Source organism: Stenella coeruleoalba, assembly GCF_951394435.1.
Source record: "Stenella coeruleoalba genome assembly, chromosome: 3".
NCBI classification, from domain to species: domain Eukaryota; kingdom Metazoa; phylum Chordata; class Mammalia; order Artiodactyla; family Delphinidae; genus Stenella; species Stenella coeruleoalba.
The window spans coordinates 61,791,198-61,814,829 of record NC_137148.1 but is presented as its reverse complement, the minus strand read 5'-3'; the positions used below and the strand labels follow the sequence as shown (position 1 = coordinate 61,814,829).

Here is a 23,632-nt window from a genome sequence, read left to right as displayed (position 1 = left end):
CACTCCTTAAGAAATCAGGGAGATAGTTTTAAGGTAAAACAGTGTAATTAAAAAGCAAAAACTAAACACTTGCTATCTCTTCTACTTATGAGAATTGCACTAACCTACATATTTAGTCCTAGGAGTACCACAGAAAGGACACTAGATTTGGTACCTAGTGATTCCACTACTTTCTGCAGGGCTGGACACCACTCAAAACCTCAAGTTTACTTCTCATACAACAAGAATATTTCTTGTCCTGTTTGTCTCTCAGAGTTTTCCTGAGGATCAAATGAGAATTATGTAAATGTGTTAGACTAATACAAATTAAAATTAACTTTAAAATATCTGCAAAAGTGTCACAGCCAAGACACAACTCCAGAAAAGAATCCTGCTTCCTTAATGTATCTTCAAAAATACCTTAGTGTACAATGTGGTTGAATGACACACAAAATATTATGGAAATTAAAAACCATGGTACTTTATTTAAACAAAATAATCCAAATGTATTGTTTCCATTAGTGCTTCCAGAACATCATATCAAGAAATTATGACTTTGGATGGCAGAGTAGGAAGACCCTGAGCTCACCTCCTCCCACAGGCACCCAAACTTACAGCTATTTACAGAGCAACTATTGATGAGAAAGACCTGAAGACTAGCAGAAAAGATCTACTAAAACTAAAGTTATACAGAAGGAAGCACAATAAGACAGGTAGTAGGGGCAGAGATGCGGGACTGTCAAGGCCTAAACTCCTGGGATGGGCGATCCACAAACGGAAGGATAATTAGAATCACCGAGATTCTCCCTGAGAAGTGAGGTGTTCAAGCCCCACATGGGCTCCTCCACTGGGAAGGTGAGCCCCCAGAACTGTCTGGCTTTGAAGATCAGCAAGGCTTGCTTCCAGGAGCTCCAGAGGGCTGTAGGAAACAGAGACTTCGCTTTGAAAGGGCATGCATGAAATGCCGCCTGCCCTGAGACACAGGGCAGAAGCAGTCATTTGAAAGGAGCCTGGGTCAGACCCGCTTGAACAGCCTCCTGCAGACCCAGGAGGCAGCTGGAACTCACCTTGGGGACACAGATGCTGGTGGCAGCCAATCTGGGGAGCTCAGGCCAGCACAAGGGCACTGGTGATAGAAAGTGCCATTTGGGAATCCTCCTTCTTACCAGGGCCGGGCCTGGTCCCACCCACCAACCTGTCAGCACCAGAACTGGGACACCTCAGGCAAAGCTACTAACAGGTGGACACGGCCTGACCCACCAGCAGACCAGCAGCCTCAGGATCCCCAGAGCCCCCAGCTAACCCAAGACCCAGCCCCACAAACCACTGGCCAACATCAATTCCCAGATCTCCAGGGCCATGCAGCCAGAGACCCCAGAACCTGGGTCCACCCACCAGTGAGCCAGCACTAGCCCTAGGAGCCCCCTATGTCCCATCCCCATCCACAAACAGGCTGACCCTAGCTTCAGGATGCCCTGGTTCTGCAACCAGAGACTGTAGGACCTGCCTATATTCACCAGTGGGCCAGCACCAGCCCCATGACTCAGCCTCATGCACCAGTGGGCAGTCACCAGCCCTGGGACCCCTTGGGCCCCAATCACACCCAAAAGAAAGCCAACACCAGCTTCAAGACACCATGGACATGGCAGACAGTTATGTCAGGAACTGGCCCCACCCACCAGCAGGCCAACATGGGATCTGGGACACCTAGCATACAAACCAGCCAACTTAAGACCCACCTCCACCCAGCAGTGGGCCAGAACTAGCCCTGGGACCCCCTGGGGCACTGTAACCAGCCACCTCGTGACATGGCCTGGCCCATCAGTGGCCGGCAGCCTCTACACAAGGCAGGGCATAGCAACCAACCAGACCGGGGGCTAGCCATGCCTACCAGATTGCCCACAGTAGTCAGCATACCAGAACGAAAGGGCCCATGCAACCTACCTATGGGGCAATCCCAGAGCATATAGCTCTGGTGACCAGAGGGAAGTGCACTGCTGGGACACACAGGACATTTCCTACATAAGGCCACTTCTCCAAGATCAGGAAATATAACAAGCCTACCAAATACAGAAAAATGAAAACAGTGAATTAACCAAAATGAGGTGACAGAGGAATATGTTCCAAACAAAGGAACAAGATAAAACCCCAAAGGAAGAACTAAGTGAAGTGGAAGTAGGCAATCGACACAATAAAGAATTTAAGGTAACGATCATAAGGATGCTTAAAGAACTCAGGAGAAGAAATGGATGAACATAGAAGATTAATGAAGAGTTAGAAAATACAAAGAAGAATCAAACAGAGTTGAAGAATACAATAACTGAAATTAAAACCACACTAGAAGGAATCAACAGTAGGCTAGATGATACAGAGGAACAAATCAGAGAACAGGAAGAGAGAGCAGTGGAATCACTCAAACTGAACAGAAAAAAGAATTTTTAAAAATAAGGACAGTTTAAGAGACCTCCAAAACAACATCAAGTGTACTAACACTCACTTTATAGAGGTCTCAGAAGAGAGAAAAAGGGACAGAGAACATATTTGAAGACATAATAGCTGAAAACTTCCCTAACCTGGGAAAGGAAATAGACATCCAGGTCAAGGAAGTACAGAAAGCTCCAAACAGGATCAACCCAAAGAGGACCACATTAAGACACACTGTAATTAAAATAGCAAAAGTTAAAGAGAGAATATTAAAAGCAGCAAGGGAAAAGAAACAAGTTACATACAAGGAAACTCCCATAAGGCTATTACCTGACTTTTCAGGAGAAACTCTGCAGGCCAGAGGGAGTGGCACAATATATTTAAAGTGATGAATGGAAAAAAAACCTACAACCAAGAAGACTACTCAGCAAAGCTTTCCTTCCAGTTTGAAGGAAAGATCAAAAGTTTTACAGACATGCAAAAGCTAAGAGTTCAGCACCACAAAACCAGATTTATAAGAAATGTTAAAGAGACTTCTCAAAGCAGAAAAGGCTACTACTAGAAATATGAAAATTACAAAAGGAAAAATCTCATTGGCAAAGGCAAACAAACAGTAAAGGTAGTAAATTAACCACTTATAAAGCTAGTAGAAAGCTTAAAAGACAGAAGTAGAAAAATTTGGACTTCCCTGGTGGTGCAGTAGTTGGGACTCTGTGCTCCCAAGGCAGGGGGCCTGGGTTCAATCCCTAGTTGAGGAACTAGATCCCACATGCATGCCACAACTAAGGAGCCAGTGAGCCACAACTAAGGAGCTGGCAAGCTGCAACTGGGGAGCCTGCCTACTGAACTAAGGAGCCCACATGCCACAACTAAAAGGAGCCAGTGAGCCGCAATTAGGCAGCCCGCAAGCTGCAACTAGGGAGCCTGCCTGCCGCAACTAAGACCTGGTGCAACCAAATAAATAAATATTTTAAAAATAATAATAATAAAAGGTAGAAAAATTATCTATATCCACAATAAGTAGCTAAGGGATACTCAAAATAAGATGTAAAATATGATGTCAAAAACTGTAAATGTGGCAGGGTGGAGTAAAAATGCAGGGTTGTTAAAAATGTGTTCAAACTTAAGAGATCAGCAACTTAAAATAATCATACACACACACACACACACACACACACACACACACACACAGACTGCTATATATAAACCTTATGGTAACAACAAACCAGAAGTCTATAATTGATACACACACAAAAGAAAGGAATCCAAACATAACACTAAAGATAGCCATCAAATCACAAGGGAGAGAGAAAAAGAAAGAAAAAAGAACTACAAAAAATAACCCAAAAAACAATTAACAAAATGCCAATAAATACATAACCTAACAGTCATTACTTTAAATATAAATGGACTAAATGCTCCAATTAAAAGACACAGAGTGGCTAAATGAATACAGAAACAATATTCATATATATGCACTCTACAAGAGACTCACTTTAGACCTGAAGTAACACACACGGACTGAAAGTGAGGGGATGGAAAAAGGTATTCCATGCAAACAGAAAAGAAAGCTGGAGTAGCAATACCTATACCAGACAAATAGACGTTAAGACAAACAGTAACAAGAGACAAAGAAGGCCATTAAATAATGATCAAGGGATCAATCCAGAAAAAGGTATAACAGTTGTAAATATATATGCACCCAACATAGGAGCACCTAAATATACAGACTACATACAGTAAGTCCCCTACATACGAACCTTCAAGTTGTGAACTTTCAAAGATTCGTTCCATCAATGTCAGGCGTGAGTGAAACTGCAGCTTACCCTCCATTTCCTATTGCTGATGATCCTTTAGCTCTACCATCTCCCACCCCTTCTCCCTCCTCTAGTCAGTAACTCTTCTTGCCTGTTCACTTAATGCCAACCTCTGTATGCCAGCTATTGTACTGTACTGCTGTACTTTCCAAGGTACTGTACTGTAAGATTAAAAATGTTTTCTTGGGCTTTCCTGGTGGTGCAGTGGTTGACAGTCCACCTGCCGATGCAGGGGACACAGGTTCATGCCCCGGTCCGGGAAGATCCCACATGCCGTGGAGCAGCTAGGCCCGTGAGCCATGGCCACTGAGCCTGCACGTTCGGAGTCTGTGCTCCACAACGGGAGAGGCCACAACAGTGAGAGGCCCGCGTACCGCAAAAAAAAAAAAAAAAAAGTTTTCTTTATTTTTTGCATTTGCTTTTTTATGTATTATTTGTGTGAAAAGTATTATAAACCTATTACAGTACAGTACTATATAGCTGATTGTGTCAGTTGGGTACCTAAGCTAACTTTGTTGCACTTACGAACAAACTGGACTTACAAACACGCTCTTGGAATGGAACTCGTTTGTATGTAGGGGAATTACTATACTAACACACATAAAAGGAAGAACTGACAGAAACTCAATAATACTAGCAAACTTTAACACCCTACTTACATCAATGGACAGATCATTCAGACAGAAAATCAATAAGGTAACATTGGCCTTAAATGACACAACAGACCAAACAAAGTTAATAGATAAATAGAGAGCATTTCATCCAAAAGTAGCAGAATCATGTTCTTTCCAAGTGCACTAGGAACATTCTCCATGATAGATCACATGGCAGGCCACAAAACAAGTCACAGTAAACCTAAGAGAACTGGAATCATATCAAGCATCTTTTCTGACCACAATGCTGTAAGACTAGACATCAACTACAAGAAAAAAAATGTAAGAAACACAAACACATGGAGACTAAACAATATGCTTACTAAACAAACAATGGGCCACTGAAGAAATCAAAGAGGAAATTTTAAAAATACTTGGAGAAAAAGGAAAACAAAAACACAATGATCCAAAATCCATGGGAAGCAGCAAAAGCAGTTTCTAAGAGTGAAGTTTATAGTGATACAAGTCAACCTCAGGAAATGAAAAATCTCAAATAAACAACCTAACCTTACAACTAAAGTAACTGGAAAAAGAACAAACAAGACCCAAAGTTAACAGAAATCATAAACAGAGTAGATATAAATGAAATAGAGACTAAAAATTAGAAAAGTTCAATGAAACTAAGAGCTGGTTCTTTGAAAAGGTAAACAAAATTGATAAGCCATTAGCCAGACTCATCAAGAAAAAAAGAGAGAGCGTCCAAATCAGTAAAATCAGAAATGAAAAAGAACTGATAACTGACACCACAGATATATAATGGATCATAATAGATTACTATGAACAATTATATGCCAATAAAATGGACAACCCAGAAGAAACAAATAAGTCCCTAGATATGTACAATCTCCAAAGACTAAATCAGGAAGAAATAGAAATTAGGAACAGACCAACTACCAAGAATTAAATTAAATCAGTAATTTAAAAAAATCTCACAGCAAACAAAAGTCCAGGACCAGATGGCTGCACAGGTGAATTCTACCAACATTTAAAGAAGAGTTAACACCAATCCCTCTCAGCTATTCCAAAAAACTGCAGAGAAAAAATGTTTCTGAACCCATTCTATGAGGCCAGCATCACCCTGATACCAAAACCAGACAAAGATATCACAAAAAAAGAAAATTACAGGCCAATATTACTGATGAACATAGATGCAAAAAACCTCAATGAAATATTAGCAAACCAAATCCAACAATACATTAAAAGAATCATACACAATCATAACGTAGGAGTTATCCCAGGGGTGTAAGTATGGTTCAATATCTGCAAATGAATCAACGTGACCACATTAACAAATTTTAGAATAAAAATAATATGATCATCTCAATAGATGCAGAAAAAGCTTTTGATAAAATTCAACATCCATTTATAATAAAAACTCTACAAAGTGGGTACATAGGGAACATACCTCAAAGTAACAAAGGCCACAAATCACAAGCCCACAGTTAACATCACACTCAGTGTTGAAAAGCTGAAAGCATTTCTTCTAAGAACAGGAACAAGACAAAGATGCCCAGCCTCTCTACTTTTAGTCAACATAGTACTGGAAGCAATACACATAGCAATCAGACAAGAAAAAGAAATAAAAGGAATCCAAATTAGAAACAAGTAAAACTGTCACTGTTTGCAGATGACATGATGCTATGCACAGAAAATCATAAAGATGCCACCAAAAAACTACTAGAACTCATCAATGAATTCAGTGAAGTTGCAGGATACAAAATTAATATACAAAAATCTATTGCATTTCTATACACTTACAATGAACTATCAGAAAGAGAAATTAAGGAAACAGTCCCATTTACAACTACATCAAAAAGAATAAAATATGTAGGAATATACCTACCTAAGGAGGTAAAACGTCTGTACTTGGAAAACTATAAGACGCTGATGAAAGAAACTGAAGACGACACAAACAGATAGAAACATATACTGTGTTCATGTATTGGAACAATTAATATTGCTAAAATGACCATACTACCCAAGGCAATCTTAATATTCAATCCAATCCCTATCAAAATACCAATAGCATTTTTCACAGAACTAGAAATTTAAAAATTTGTATGAAAACACTAAAGATCCCAAATAGCCAAAACAATTTTGAGAAAGAAGAACAGAACTGGAAGAATCACAGTCCCCAACTTCAGACTATAATACAAAGCTACAGTAATCAAAACACTATGGTACTAACACCAAAACAGACACATAGATCAACAGAACAGAGTCCAGAAATAAACCTGTGTACTTATGGTCAATTAATCTATGACAAAGGAGACAAGAATATAAATGGAGAAAAGACAGTCTCTTCAATAAGTGATCCTGGGAAAACTGGACGCCTACTAGTAAAAGAATGACATTAGAATATTCTCTAACACCATAAACAAAAATAAATGCAAAATGAATACCTAAATGTAAGACTGGAAACCACAAAACTCCTGAAAGAAAACATAGGCAGTACACTCTTTGACATCAGTCTTAGCAATATTTTTTGGATATGTCTCCTCAGGCAGGGGAAACAAAAGCAAAAATGAACAAATGGGACTACATCAAACTAAAAAGCTTTTGCACAGTGAAGGAAACCATCAACAAAACAAAAAGGCAGCCTATTGTATGGGAGAAGATATTCCAAACAATATTACCTGACAAGGAGTTAATATCCAAAATATATAAAGAACCCATACAACTCAACATCAAAAAAACAAACAACCTCATTTAAAAATGGGCAGAAGACCTAAACAGACATTTTCCAAAGAAAACAAATGGGCAAAAAGCACATGAATACATGCTCAGCATTACTCATCATCAGGGAAATGTAATTCAAAACCACAATGAGATGTCACCTCACACCTATCAGAATGGCTATTATCAAAAAGACAACAAATTACAAGTGTTGGCAAGGATGTGGAGAAAAGGAAATGCTTGTGCACTGTTTGTGGGAATATAAATTGAAGCAGCCACTATCAAAGACAGTATGGAGATTCCTCAAAAAATTAAAAAGAGAACTGCCAGAAGAGCCAGCAAACCCACTTCTACGTATTTATCTGAAGAAAATGAAAACACTAATATGAAAAGATATATATTCATTGCAGTATTATTTACAATAGCCAAGATATGGAAGCAACCTAAGTGCACATCAATAGATGGAGAAAGAAGATGTGGCATACACACAGCCACACACTCACACACACATATGCACACACAACGGAATTCTACTCAGCTATAAAAAAGAATGATATCTTGGGCTTCCCTGATGGCGCAGTGGTTGAGAGTCCGCCTGCCGATGCAGGGGACACGGGTTCGTGCCCAGGTCCGGGAGGATCCCACGTGCCACGGAGTGGCTGGGCCTGTGGGCCACGGCCACTGGGCCTGTGTGTCCGGAGCCTGTGCTCCGCGACAGGAGAGGCCACAACGGTGAGAGGCCCGCGTACCGCAAAAAAAAAAAAAAAAAAAAGAAAGAGAGAAAGAATATCTTGCCATTTGTGACAACGTGGATGGACCTAAAGGGTATTACTCTAAGTGAAATACTGTATGATTCCACTCACATGTGGAATCTAAAAAACAAAACGATTGAACAAACATAGCTAAACAGGAACAAAATCATAGACACAAAGAACAAACAGGTGGTTGCTAGAGGGGAAGGGGTGGGGGGAGGAGAGTAATAGCTGAGGAGATTACGATTAGAAATTTTTAGCTGCAAAATAAATGAGTCATAGGTATGACATGTACAGTGTGGGGAATATAGTCAATAATTATGTAATATCTTTGTATGGTGACAGTTGGTAACTAGACTTATTGTGGTGATCATTTTGAAATGTACAGAAATAGCAAATCACTATGTTGTATAACAGGAACTAACAGTGTTAGAGATCAATTATACTTCAAAAAGAAACAAATTCATAGACAAGGAGATCAGATTTGTGGTTATGAGAAACAGAGGGTGGAGGAAGGGGGAACTGGATCAAAGTAGGCACAAACTTCCAGTTATAAGACAAATAAGTACTAGGGATGCAATGTACAACATGATGAATATAAGTAACACTGCAGTATGTTATACACAAAAGTTCTTAAGAGAGTAAATCCTAAGACTTCTCATCACAAGGAAAAATTTTTTTGTGTTTGTTTGTTTGTTTGTTTTGCGGTACGCGCGCCTCTCACTGCTGTGGCCTCTCCCGTTGCGGAGCACAGGCTCCGGACGCACAGGCTCAGCGGCCATGGCTCACGGGCCCAGCCACTCCACGGCATGTGGGATCTTCCTGGACCGGGGCACGAACCCGTGTCCCCTGCATCGGCAGGCGGACTCTCAACCACTGCGCCACCAGGGAAACCTGGAAAAATATTTTTGTATTTCTTTCATTTCATATCTATATGAGATGATGGATGTTCACTAAACTTATTGTGATAATCATTTCATGATGTATGTAAGTCAAACCATTATGCTGTACACCTTAAACTTATATGGTGCTGTATGTCAATTATATCTCAATAAAACTGGAAGGAAAAAAAATCATGCTTTTAAGATCCCTGTCATACCGAAATGATATCAACATTTTTTAAAGCTGGGAAAAAATGAGTTTTTGAAAATTGTTTCATTCTCATTTTGAATTTCTGAAAAAACTTCTGGACCTCTAAGCCTAATTTTTTCAATTAAACATTTCTTAGAAACTCTCTATGAACCCTCCTGCCCATAGATCTGGGTCAGATACCCTTTCTGTAACCTCTTTAACTACTACTCTAGATTCACACTATTGAAATTCCACTCATCCTTTGAGGTCTATCTTAAATATTGCTGTCCTCCTTCTGCCTGAACTAGCTGTGGCTCCCTTTTGTCAGCACTTCCAAGACTTTTAGGGATGTATATTGTGACTCTTCTTTTGCAGGGTTTATTCACATGTCTTATATCCTACATGCTTTTTAAGTTCCTTGAGGGGAAGTGGCAATTTCCACTCATAGTTATACCCCCAGAACACATAGTAACTTGTGGTAGAAGTCACTGAACAATTATTTGTTTCCATATCTCCTATGGATTAAACAAATGGCCCCAAATCATCCTCATTATTTTAAAATAGTTACCAAATAAGTTCAGTACTACTCTACCAGACTATACCTGTGTTACAAAGTAAAATGCTTATTAGTTTGCAATTACCTCAGAGGTTAATTGTTTTAAAAGTGAACATACTGTTTGACACCTACTAGGATGGCTATAATCAGAAAATGGAAAATTAATGTTGGCGAGGATGTAGAAAAACTGGAACCCTTGCACATTGCTTGCAGGAATGTAAAACAGTACAGTCACTGAAGAAAACAGTTTGATGACTCCTCAAAAAGCTAAACGTAAAATTACCATATGACCACCAAGCAATTCCACTCCTAGGTACATACACATAAGAACTGAAAGCAGAGACAAAGCAATACTTGTACACCAATATTCATAGTAGCACTACTATTCACAGTAGAAAAAAGGTGGAAACAATCCAAGTGTCCATCAACAAACTAATAAACACAATGTAGTATATACACAGAGTGGAATATTATTCAGTCATAAAAAGAATGAAATTCTGACACATGCTACAACATGGATAAACCTTTATGTTAAGTGAAATGAGCCAGACACAAAAGGAAAATATTGTTTGATTCCAATTATATGAAATACCTAGAATAGGCAAATTCATTGAGCCAGAAAATAGACTAGAGGTAATGAAGGGCTGGTGGTAGGGGGAATTGAAGAGTTACTGCTTAATGACCACAGAATTCCTGTTGGGGTGATGAAAAATGGAAATAGTGGTAGTGGTTACACAACACTGTGAATGTAATTAACGCTACTAAATCGTACACTTAAAAATTATTAAAATAGCACATTTTATGTTTTATGTAGAGCCACAATTTTTAAAAATTAATAATGTTGGGCTTCCCTGGTGGCGCAGTAGTTGAGAGTCCGCCTGCCGATGCAGGAGACATGGGTTCGTGCCCCGGTCTGGGAAGATCCCACATGCCCCGCGGCTGGGCCCGTGAGCCATGGCCGCTGAGGCTGCGTGTCCGGAGCCTGTGCTCCGCAACGGGAGAGGACACAACAGTGAGAGGCCCGCGTACCGCAAAAAAAAAAAAAAAAAAAAAAAAAAAAAAAAAATTAATAATGTAATATACCAAAAAGCATTGAATTATACAACTTAAATGGGTAAACTGCATGATATGTGAGTTACATCTCAGTAATAAAGCCATTAAAATATGCATATAAAGATTATTTGGATGAAAATATCATATGTACAGCATCATAAACTAGCAGATCCACCGAATTTGAAAATGCCTAGGTAAAGATAATTCACAATAATTTAGTTATATTAACTGAGGTTTGGGATCTAATAAGTAACTAGCCTAGTACTTATAGAAAAGGATAACAAAATTAAGATTTGGGCAATCAAAAAAAAAAGTGAACATACTAAGGATACCAACTGATGACAGATATAAACAACCTGCTCAGAGTGCCAATTTTTCTAGGGATTCAAAAGTATTACTGTACCTACTCTGTGTCCCCTGGATGAAAATAAGCAGCATGTGGACTAGCATTTTATTTTATTTTTATTTTTCTTGCAGTACACAGGCCTCTCACTGTTGTGGCCTCTACCGTCGCGGAGCACAGGCTCCAGACGCGCAGGCTCAGCGGCCATGGCTCACGGGCCCAGCCGCTCCGCGGCATGTGGGATCTTCCCGGACCAGGGCACGAACCCGTGTCCCCTGCATCGGCAGGCGCACTCTCAACCACTACGCCACCAGGGAAGCCCTGGACTAGCATTTTAATAGGCAATGTGAATCATCTGACATTGATACCTAATCAGAAAAGACCTTAGTGTTGGATGATTCAGAGAGAGGAAGAGAGAGAAGCAGCATGCCTGTCTGCGATAGTACAGAAAGATATTACAGTAAAATTATCAGCATTCTATCCTAGATCCAAAATAAATCAGAAATAAAAGGGGAGGGGAGCGTAGTGAACGACTACAATGCTTTCAAAGAAAGTGAAATTCACTTTTAATCTAAGAGGACTATCACTTTATATACAGTAGGATAGCTTCACAAAGCATTTACTGTAAAACACCAATTTAACTAATAAATGAGACTTTTCATTATTGTGGATCATATTCCCCAATTCTATACTCTCACACAAAATAAAAGATTATTTGCAAAGCAGATATTTTGGTATAGACAAAGATTTTTAAGTACTTTAAAAACTTGTTTTTTAAAGTGAAATAACTTTTTTTAAAAATTCTTCTGAAGTGCAAAAAAATCACTACTAACAATTATTTTATGAATGTGGACAAAGTCTGTTAACAATTTGTTAAATTTCATAGAAAAATAACCATTCAAAACTAGGTCCCAAAGGAAATACAAATGACGTATTATCTATTTATCTCTAGCATACTAAGTTATTCTAGCTCTTATATCAATTAAAGGATGGGGGAAATTTTGTATTCCCCTGATATATAATCTCCTATGACTCATTCATTTATTATTTGACCCATTTATAATACCTCTCCCTTAGCCCAAAACTATTATTTAATTCTTTCTAATAGCTTACTATAAAAAGATGGGCCTGGAAAAAAAATATTGTTTGGGAATAATCTAAAAGAAAATTTTAAAAATCTATCTGTGAAAGGTAAGGATTAAACTATTCCCTTATCTATGAATAGGTACAAGAGACAGATATTCTTGCATTTCAATTATTTTAAATTTGGATTATAAGATGACACTATGGGGAAAACAAAGAATCCATAGTGCCCATACTGGGCACTTTAGACACCAATGATTAGCTAACTCCAAATTATGCAGGACTTCAGAATGTCCACAAAATTCTCAAAATTGTATTCATTGCCATTGAAATAAATATATACCACAGAGCACCATTTAGCTGGTACTGGAGACGCAGAATAGCCTAATAAAAAGCAACTATTCTAGAGCCAAAACAGTGTGCACAGATAACTTTTAGAGGGCATTAACTGCTTATGGAAAGCCTGACTCCTAGCGGTTATAAACTATGGCTACATAGCCCCAAAGGACTTTTTTCTTTTAAAGTGTACAGTGTGGGGAATATAGTCAATAACAGAATACCATTATATGATGACAGATGGTAACTAGACTTGCTGTGATGATCATTTTGAAACATACAGAAATATCAGATCACTATGTTGTGTACCAGAAACTAACACAGTGTTGTAGGTCAATTATACTTCAAAAACAAACAAACTCATAGAAGAAGAGATCAGATTTGTAGTTATGAGAGGTGGCGGGTGGGAGAAGGGGAATTGGATAAAGATAGTTAAAAAGGTACAAACTTCCAGTTACAAGATAAATAAGTAATAGAGATGTAATGCACAACATGATAAATATAATTAGCAGTGCTGTACATTATATATGAAAATTGTGAAGAGAGTAAATCCTAAGAGTTCTCATCACAAGGAAAAACATTTTTAAAATTTTTATTTTGTATCTATGAGATGATGAATGTTTGCTATACTTATTAAAAATCATTTCATGACGTAAGTCAAATCATTATGCTGTACACCTTAAACTTATATAGTGCTGTGTGTCAATTATATCTCAATGAAGTTGGAAGAAAAAACAGCAAGTTTTGAGCAAGTATGGAAAAGAAAATAAAAAGAAAAATCAGGTGTCTTCATTGGATCTCAATTTCTATCAAATTAAAACAAATCCTTGCCGTTACAAATATGAAAGCTGGCTCAAACTATATTTTAGCTTATATTATCTCCATTTATTGTACTTCATAAAATCATCTCATCTAAATTCCTTATTTCACAGACGAAGAATATGAGACTGGAACCAGGTCTTGAAAGAGCACTTGTAAGTCTTCAACTGGTAGAGAAGATAAAGCAACCCAGAGGTCAAGAAGCATACCATGAACAAAAACTGAGACAAAGCAATGTACGTGATGTATTTAAAGAAACCAAGCAGTAACTTTGAATGGAGTATAAAGTCTGAATCCGGGAGTTGTGAAAGGTCACCACCAGCCCTACTACCACTACCACCACAATCCCATTCCCCAACCTGAAGTCCACTTCAAAAACCTTCAGAGTGCTGGGTTTATTTGGGATTTTTTTTTTAGATTAAAATAGTAACTATACATAAAGTGAACTGAAGGAAGTGGGAATGGGGTATGAGCGACCTGTAAGAAAATCTCTGGGTTAGCTGAGGTTGGAAATGGAAAGGAAGAGAAAGATGGAACAGACACTAAGAAAGTGTCTAGGAAAGTGAGTATACACACTAAAAAACGTAAGGTAGATAGCTAGTGGGAAGCAGCCGCATGGCACAGGGATATTGGCTCGGTGTTTTGTGACAGCCTGGAGGGGTGGGATAGGGAGGGAGGGAGACGCAAGAGGGAAGACATATGGGAACATATGTATATGTATAACTGATTCACTTTGTTATAAAGCAGAAACTAACACACCATTGTAAAGCAATTATACCCCAATAAAGATGTTAAAAAAAAAAAGTAATGGAAGCACTGACAAGGTAATGACATAAGTTTTAAATGGAATCACATGAAAAAGTACTTACAACCACTCATGTATAATAGCTACTTAATAAATTTCCTTTTTAAAACACAGCTTCATTGAGATAAATGTTGTACACTATACAATTTACCCTTGTAAAGTATACAATTCAATGGTTTTTAGTATATTCATAGACCTTTTTCACCATCACCCCAAAAAAGAAATTCTATAACCATTTGTAGTCACCCCACCCCTGGTTATAGGCAACCACGAATCTACTTTCTGTCTCTATAGATTTACCTATTTTGGACATTTCATATAAGTGGAATCATACAATATGTGGTGTTAATAAATGTTTCTTGAATATGAATCAGAACTTCTGGAAGGAGTGCTGGTTCTGAGAAAAGAATGAGTTTATGCATTACTGTGAGATGATGATACCAATCAACTGGAGATATAAACAGTCACCTGAAGATGCAACTACATGTTTGTGTAAAGCATTGTCTTTCAACTCCAACATTCTAGTTCATGGAGGTAAAGAAGAAACTGAAACAATGAGGGAGGTTGAAATTCCCAAAGGAAAATATACTGTAGAGCAAGCACAAAGAGCAGAGACCTGACTGCATTTAAGAAGACCTTTAGTTATGAGCTAAACAAAGAAATGAAGAAGAAAGACTAGCCTCAGAGGCAGGAGAATCAGAACATAACCATAAAGGCTGAGGAAGAGGGGCCACCTGTAGAATAGAAGGCTTCAGCGTCCAAGGAGGAGGAAAACGGAAAAAAAGGCTGGTATAGGATCTAGTAACTTTAGAAAGCGGAGTTTCAATAGTTATGTATGTGTATTTCTAAAAAGAAGTAAAAGCTTTTAAGAGGGAAAATGAGTAGCAAAATATGGACAGAAAGAACATAGCCTAGGTTTCAGAGTTTTGAGAAGGATTAAAGACAAATGTACAAGCAAAGTATTTCAAGAATGCAGTTTTCTTAAATATAAGGTACAGTTATTTCTGTGCAATCCTTGTACATATTCCCAAGTTTCCACAGAGTAAAAAAAAAACAAAGAAAAAATGTTTTAAGGACTTATTTTCCTTAATGTGAGACCCACCAAAAAGTACTATTTTAAAACATAGGTGTAATTCACAGGGTCTCTATATTATGTTGGAACATGTGTAGAATATCAAAAATACATACCCAAGGCACGATAAAACTTTATACATAAAAAAAACCTGACCTTTCTCCTACCCTATGGAACGATTTTCTTTAAGGCAGTGAAAACAGCCATGGGAATTTGACAGGAGGAGGCGCAGTCATCCCTCAGTATCTGTGGGTACTGGTTCCATGATACCCTCATCCCCACGCCCATGGGTACCACAATCTGAGGGTGTTCAAGTCCCTTATACAAAGTGGCGTAGTATTTGCAAGTAACCTACGCACATCCTCCCCACATCTGTCCCATATGTATACTTGAAATCATCTATAGATTACTTATAAAACCTAATATAATGTAAACGTTATACAAATGGTTGTAAAAACAATGTAAATACTATGTAAATAGTTGCCATTGTGTGGCAAATTCAAGTTTTGCTTTTTGGAACTTCCTGGAATTTTTTTTTCCCTAATATTTTCAATCCACAGTTGCTCAAATTAGAGGATGTGGAACATGTGGATATAGATTGCCAACTGTATAGCTAAAATAATTGGGCAGTTACTAAAAATAAAATTCAGTCCATAATCCAGCCTGAGTCTGTTACCAGCTCACTTTATACTCTTAGATAAAATACAAATAAAATGCACATACCACACAAGAGTTTTACTTCTATTTATTAATCGGTCTCCTATGTTTCATATTCAAAAAAAGAAATCAGAATATATAAAAAGATACAAATTTTAAAAATGAGATTGACTCTTCAATTGATTAAAGAAGCCCTCTGTTAACAGAATTTAAAAATATTCTCTATCTACGGGAAACATTAAATGTGATGCAATTTTCTAAAATTTATCTATGCATAACTTTTAATTGTAAAAAGTAATCCTCAGAGAGCAAACTTGCATAAGAACAACAACCAAACGGCCTGAGGTTACACTAAATAAAGAGCAAAATGGGAAAATGAGAACTGAATTATCAGGTTCACTAAAAAAATTTACAGACATAAAATTTCACTTACCTTTTTAAACATAACTAGTGAGATGACTGCTGATGCTGTGAAAAGTGCTGCTATGATTATCATCATGATTCCAACAGGAATACTTTTGTTGAGACCAGTAAGGGATGAAATCCAACCACTATGAAATTAAAAGAAGAAAACTAAAATTAGGCAAATAAGTTAATGCACAATTTTTAAAAACAGCATAATAACTAACACATTTTCAGCACTTACAATCCAGGCAACATCCAAGTTCTTTACATGTATTAACTCATTTAATTCTCACAACAACCCACTACGATATATGCTATTTTTAATCCCTATTTTACAGATAAGAAACTGAGTCACCAAGATTATTCAGTAACTTGCCCAAGGTCACACAGCTAATAAAAACAGCACAGTCTGAATTCAAACCTAAACACCAAAATCCAGAGCCTTAAATGTGTACCATGAGATTTTACATTTTTTAAGCCTATGATTTCATTATTATTTTTTAAAGTTCATTTTAATTATGTAAAAAAATATTTGAGAACCACATATTCAACAAAGGGCTAGTATCCAAAATATATAAAGAAACTTCAAAGCTCAACAGTAAAAATAAATTCTTAAAATTAAAAAGTTTCAATTAGAAAATGGGCAAAGGACTTCACTGGTGGTCAGTGGTTAAGAATCCACCTGCCAATGCAAGGGACACGGGTTCGATCCCTGGTGCGGGAAGAGTTCACATGCCACAGGGCAACTAAGCCCTGAACCACAACGACTGAACCTACATGCCACAACTACTGAAGCCCACGCACTCTAGAGCCCGCGCACCACAACTACTGAAGCCCATGCACTCTGGGGCCCACGTGTCGCAACTACTGAGCCTGCGTGCTGCAACTACTGAAGCCCACGCACCTAGAGCCCGTGCTCCACAACAAGAGAAAGCACCACTACAATGAGAAGCCCGCACACTGCAACGAAGAGTAGCCCCCACTCGCTGCAACAGAGAAAAGCCCACACGCAGCAATGAAGACCAGCGCAACCAAAAAAAAAAAGAAAATGGGCAAAGACATGAAGAGACATTTCACCAAGAGGACATATAGATGACAAATAAGCACATGAAAAGATAAAACATCATGAGTCATTAAGGAAATAAATATTAAAACCACAGTGAGATATCATTACACACCTATCAGAACAGCTTAAAAAAAAAAGTAGTGACAACACCAGAGGCTGGTGAGGATGTGGAGGCTGAATCACCCATATGTTGTAGTTGGGACTGTAAAATGTTACAGCCATTCTGGAAAATACTGTCAGTTTTTTAAAAACACTGAACAGGGAATTCCGTAGCAGGTCCAGTGGTTAGGACTCCCTTGGCTCTCATTGCCAAGGGCCCGGGTTCAATCCCTGGTCAAGGAACTAAGATCCCACAAGTTGTGGTATGCAGCCAAAAATAAATAAATAAATCATCTAAAAATAAATATAAATAAATAGAAATTTTACAACACTAAACATGCAACTTCCATATGAACCAACAATTACACTCTTCTCTTGGGTATTTATCACAGAGAAATGAAAACTTATGTTCACATAAAAACTTGTTCACGAACATTTTCAGCAGAATAGCCCCAAACCAGGAACAATCCAAGGTCCCTCGGACTGGTGGATGGTTAAACAAACTGTGGTCCATCCACACCATGGATGCTGCTCAGGAATAAAAAGGGAGGAACGACTGAGACACAACAACCTGGATAAACCTCCAGAGCATTATGCTTGGTGAAAAAAGCTAAAGGGTACAAACTGCATGATTCCATTTATATAACATTCTTGAAATGACAAGCAGATTAGTGATTGCTGGGGTTAAGGAGGGAAGTGAGTGTGGCTATAACGGGCAGCATAAAGGATCCTTTGGTGATGGGAATGTCCTGTCTTCACTGAATCAGTGTCAAGATCCTGATTTTGGTATTATACCTTAGCTTTACAGTATGTTACCACTGGGGAAAACTGGATAAAGGATACTTGGGATCTCCCTGAATTATTTCTTATAGCTGTCTGTGACTCTACAATTATCTCAAAATAAAGAGTCTAATTTTTTAAAGTCTGCTAAAGTACCTGAGGTCTATCTTACAACAGGTCACCTTGTATGCACGCTCACTAGCAGATTCCTGTGCTATTTAGTCACCTCGCAGGCTGCTGTGCTCAATTTTAACACTTTTTTCTAAGTCTGTTCTAAAAAGCAAAAGAAGGGCTTCCCTGGTGGCGCAGTGGTTCAGAATTCACCTGCCAATGCAGGGGACACGGGTTAGAGCCCTGGTCTGGGAAGATCCCACATGCCGTGGAGCAACTAAGCCTGTGCGCCACAAATACTGAGCCTGCACTCTAGAGCCTGCAAGCCACAACTACTGAGCCCACGGGCTACAACTACTGAAGCCCACGTGCCTAGAGCCCGTGCTCCAGAACAAGAGAAGCCACCGCAATGAGAAGCCCATGCACCGGAATGAAGAGCAGACCCCGCTCACCGCAACTAGAGAAAGCCTGTGCACAGCAATGAAGACCCAATGCAGCCAAAAATAAATAAATTTATTTAAAAAAAAAAAGCAAAAGAAATTATTTAGGTTTCATTAGAATACAAAAATGCTGTTAACATAAGCAGTGTATTTTTTAAATTAAACATTTAAAACATTTCCTTTCTCTCAAATGCTAAAGAGTAAACACTTTTTAAAATCATAATGAATGCTACTCTTTCCTAGAACTGATTTAAAATACCCAAATAAATTCTCTGCATGTATATATGCCCGTTAGATCTGCAAAGCTATCAACAGTTGTCTGACTTTCAGTGACTACTCTAATTCAGTAGTGGCATACTAAATGTAAGTCTTCAAATACACTCTAGTTACATGATCGTTTCAGTTTATGTACGTAGCGCAGCAAAGTTGCCTCGCACATGCTTTTAGCTTATAAAAATTCAACTGTACGCAATGGTTGTAAGAGAAAGAAGAGAGGGAGGGATGATTTTATACATAGGTACTCTTCTATGCACCACTTCACTCAAGGAAGTGTTTGCTCCAGAGTGTCTGAAGAGAGATATAAATCTATGACCTTCTAACCTGTGTCCAAATAGTCTGTTTCTGAGGGTCCCCCACTGAGTGAGCATTTTGCCAGACTAAGAACGATTCTATTTGTTTAAAGATATATCCATATATGTGCATGCAGTGACTCCACTTTTCAAAGACGTGTGTGTATGTGGGCACACATGCATTTGTGTGTGTATGAAAATATATGTGTGCATACCTAAAATAGCGCTTTACACATAACAGGTAGCCTTTTCTTAAATTCCTTCAAAGGTTATTCCTTAGGAAACTTTTAAATTGCATTTTTTATTATTTGTATACTTTTGCTAATCTGGTTTTTCTATGTCAAATATTTTTAGGAATCCAAAAATTATATTAAGATACTAGATGAACAGATTATAACTAGAGTAATTAAAGTAAATGACTTACCAGTTACCCCAATTATGAAATCCTGCAGCCTGGAGTACATGTACAGCAAACTGACAAATATAGACGAAAAAGAATACAAAGAATCTGAATGAACTGTCACTCCTGTTTTTAAAAAGAAAGAGAGTAGGGAGAAAAAGAAAGGGGAAAATGTCATTGTTCTCAATGCCTTTACATTCACTTGTAGACTGACATTCAAACATTAAAAAATATTTTTAAAAACCAGTGGCAACTACCTGAGACTTGAAATTAAAATAATAACATAATAATGTATGTGAACCGTTTATCCAAATACTAGACGATGTTGTTATTATTATTCCAGCCTCACTTTGTCCTTTCAATTTCCAACTGCACCACAAAACATCTTGGCAAAAGAAAAATTATTTCGTTTTCATTTTTTATCAAATAGCTTCACTGAATTATAATTAACATACAATAAACTGCAAGTATTTAAAATATACAATTCGGTAAGGTTTGACATAAGTATATAACTATGAACCTTCTCTAGTCAAAATAGTGAACATATTCCAAATTTTTCCTTGTGTTCCTGGTTAATCCCTCCCTCCCCACCCACTGCTTTCAGTCACTATAGTTTCGTATTTCAGAGATTTAAATGGGATCATACAGTCTACACTTTCTTCTTGTCTGCCTTCTTTCATTCAGCACATTTTCAGATTCACTCATGTTGCTGCATGTAACAAAAGTCCATTCTTTTTCATTGCTGAGTAGTATTCCATTGTATAGTACCACCACAGTTTGTTTATTCATTCACCTGTTGATGATCAGTTAGATTGTTTCTAGTTTTTTACTTCTATAAATAAAGCTGCCATGGACATTCATGCATATGTCTACATATGAACATATATTTCTTTTTCTCCTGGGTAACTACCTAGAAGTGGAAGGGCTAGAACACACAGATATACGTTTAACATTTTTTTTTAATGAATTGATTTTATTTTTGGCTGTGTTGGGTCTTCATTGCTGCGTGCAGGCTTTCTCTAGTTGCAGAGAGTGGGGGCTACTCTTCGTTGCAGTGCACGGGCTTCTCATTGCAGTGGCTTCTCTCGTTGTGGAGCGTGGACTCTAGGCGCATGGGCTTCAGTGGTTGTGGCACGCAGGCTCTAGAGCGCAGGCTCAGTAGTTGTGGTGCGTGGGGCTTAGTTGCTCCGCAGCATGTGGGATCTTCCCAGACCAGGGCTCAAACCCGTGTCCCCTTCATTGGCAGGCAGATTCTTAACCACTGCACCACCAGGGAAATCCCAAGAGTGTCTTTTAAAGAAGAAAAATTGGAGTTCATAAAAAGACAAAACTTATCAATTTGTTCTTTTATGGATCTTGATTTTATTGCTGTATCTAAGAAATCTGTGCCAAAGACAAGGACACAGTTTTTTTTTCCTGTCTTTCTCCAGAAGTTTTATATTTTTTTGGTTTTACATTTAAGTCTATGTCCCTTTTTTAATTTTTAAAATATAGTACGAGGTATGGATTAAAGTTCTTTTTTGCATACAGATACGCAATTATTCCAGCATATTTTCTTAAAAAGACTGTCCCTTCTATACTGCATTACCTTTGTACCTTTCTAAAAAATCAGTAATCTATATATGGGTGCATTTATTTCTGGACACTCTATTCTGTCTCATTGTTCTATATGTCAACGTTTATGTCAATACGATTACCTGGGTTTTCTAATAAGTCTTCAAATTTGTAGTGTTAATCTTCCAACTTTGTTGTCCTTTTCCGAAGTTGTTTTGGCTATTCTAGACTATTACATTTCTATACACATTTTAGAATCACCTTGTTCATTTCTATAAAACAACATGCAGGGATTTTTATTGGGATTGCATCGCATCTATAGACCCATTTTGAGAGAATTCACATCATCATAATGTTGAGTCTTCCAATCCATTAACAAGGTATATCTCTCCATTTATATTTTCTGCATAGATGATTATGTAATCTGTGAATAAAGACAGTTTTACTTTTTCCTTTCTAATTTGATGCCTCTTACTTGGTTTTCCAACCTGTTTATACTGGCTAGAACTTCCATTTCAATTTGAATGTAAGTGGTGAGAATGAACATCCTTATCTTGTCCTTGATCTTAAGCAGAAACCCCTTTCAGTCTTTCATTAAGTATGATGTTAGCTGTTACAGTTTTTCATAGATACCCTTCATCAAGTTGAGAAAGTTACCTTTTATTCCAAGTTTATTGAGTGTTTTTATCATGAAAGTGATTGTTGTTAGATTTTGTCAGATGCTTTTTCTGCATCAATTAAGATGATCATATGGTTTTTCTATTTTAGTTTGTAATATGGTGAATTACAATAACTAATTTTCTAATATTAAACCAACCTTGAATTCCAAGAATAAGCTGCACCCACTTGATCATGACACAGTATCTTTAAACATACTGTTGAATTTGATTTGTTTGGCAAGATTTTCAAATGTCCTAAGTTTACTCCATTCCTGTTCATCCCAGTGACTATTCCAACCCCAAAACACATTTTTGGAAGTCTTCATTAGAGAAGATTTGTCCCTTCCACTTCATTTATCTATCATTTGTTTATGTGAGCATGGCTCATAGATATTTTCTTTTTTCTTGTTGATTATTATCTTGCTTTATTATCTATGTACCAAGAAACCAGAATATCAGAATGGTTAAAATTATATATGTAATATATTCTCTGAATAAGGGCTTCATAAATAGACTAATTCTAAAGGCTTCATAACAGCTATTTCAGTTACCGAAGAGGGATCTTTCTACTTAGTTCCAAGCTCATAGATATAGTCTAGAAGCTGAAACTGCCTAATAACAACCTCTAAGAAATCTATTACAAGGTACAGAATATGTTTTAAAACTTAAGCTGTCCTACTAAAAAGGAACTACCTCTAAAACATTGCTCTCAAATACAAATGGAGGAATGTAAAAATTGGTTCGCCTTCCTCTTTTATAGGTACAGTTAGTACCTATAAAAGCACAGCTAGCATACTAAGTTGATGAAATGGAAACCTCGGAGTCCTTAAAACTCATTTTTTCTACTTTTACTATTGAAGGAGGCTAAATATCTTTCTCGATAGACTGTGTTTGCCTCATTTTATCAACCAACTTTCCTGTTTCTGGACAGGGAGACAGTAAAATTCATTTTGTGTACATTTACCATGCTAATATAAATGATTATTTTAAAAATATTTCAACTTTCTCTGAGATTTAAACTCCATGTGCCAGCACTTACTCAACTATCTGGACTCTTACAAGAGTGCACAAATCTTCCTCTATCTAATCTGTCCAAATTATTACAAATGTAAAATCAAATCCAAATTTTTAAAAGGTTACTTTATACAAGCAGTCACCGAAAATATAGTTCTTCACATCAAAACAATATAAAAAAGTGAATCTGACTCCCCTGTGAAAACGATTTTACAATACCAGGTTGCAATTCCCTGCCGAAAGCCTAAAATTTATTAAAGACATATGCAAAAAACTGAGGTAGTCGTAGTGCTAGAAAGCACATTAAGTATAACTAACTTCCCGTATACTAAATAGTAGAAAACTCTGTAAAGTGTAAACTTAAACAATACAATCATCACATGAATTTCAAGTTCATTTGAGTTGCTTTAAGAGCCAGGTAAGGCTGCGAAGCTCTTAC

The 23,632-nt window shown here is 37.6% G+C and overlaps 1 protein-coding gene across 3 annotated transcripts in view; it reads right to left on the bottom strand.

The window, feature by feature from the left end:
• SCAMP1 (secretory carrier membrane protein 1) overlaps window positions 1–23,632 on the bottom strand; it is a 105,525-nt gene that overhangs the window by 6,726 nt on the left and 75,167 nt on the right. For all 3 annotated transcript variants that reach the window (XM_079918098.1, XM_079918099.1, XM_079918100.1), the window contains 2 exons: window positions 19,991–20,092; window positions 16,530–16,647 (listed from right to left, as the gene is read on the bottom strand). In XM_079918098.1, the coding sequence (XP_079774224.1) occupies window positions 16,530–16,647; window positions 19,991–20,092 (220 nt within the window). The remainder of the gene's footprint in view (window positions 1–16,529; window positions 16,648–19,990; window positions 20,093–23,632) is intronic.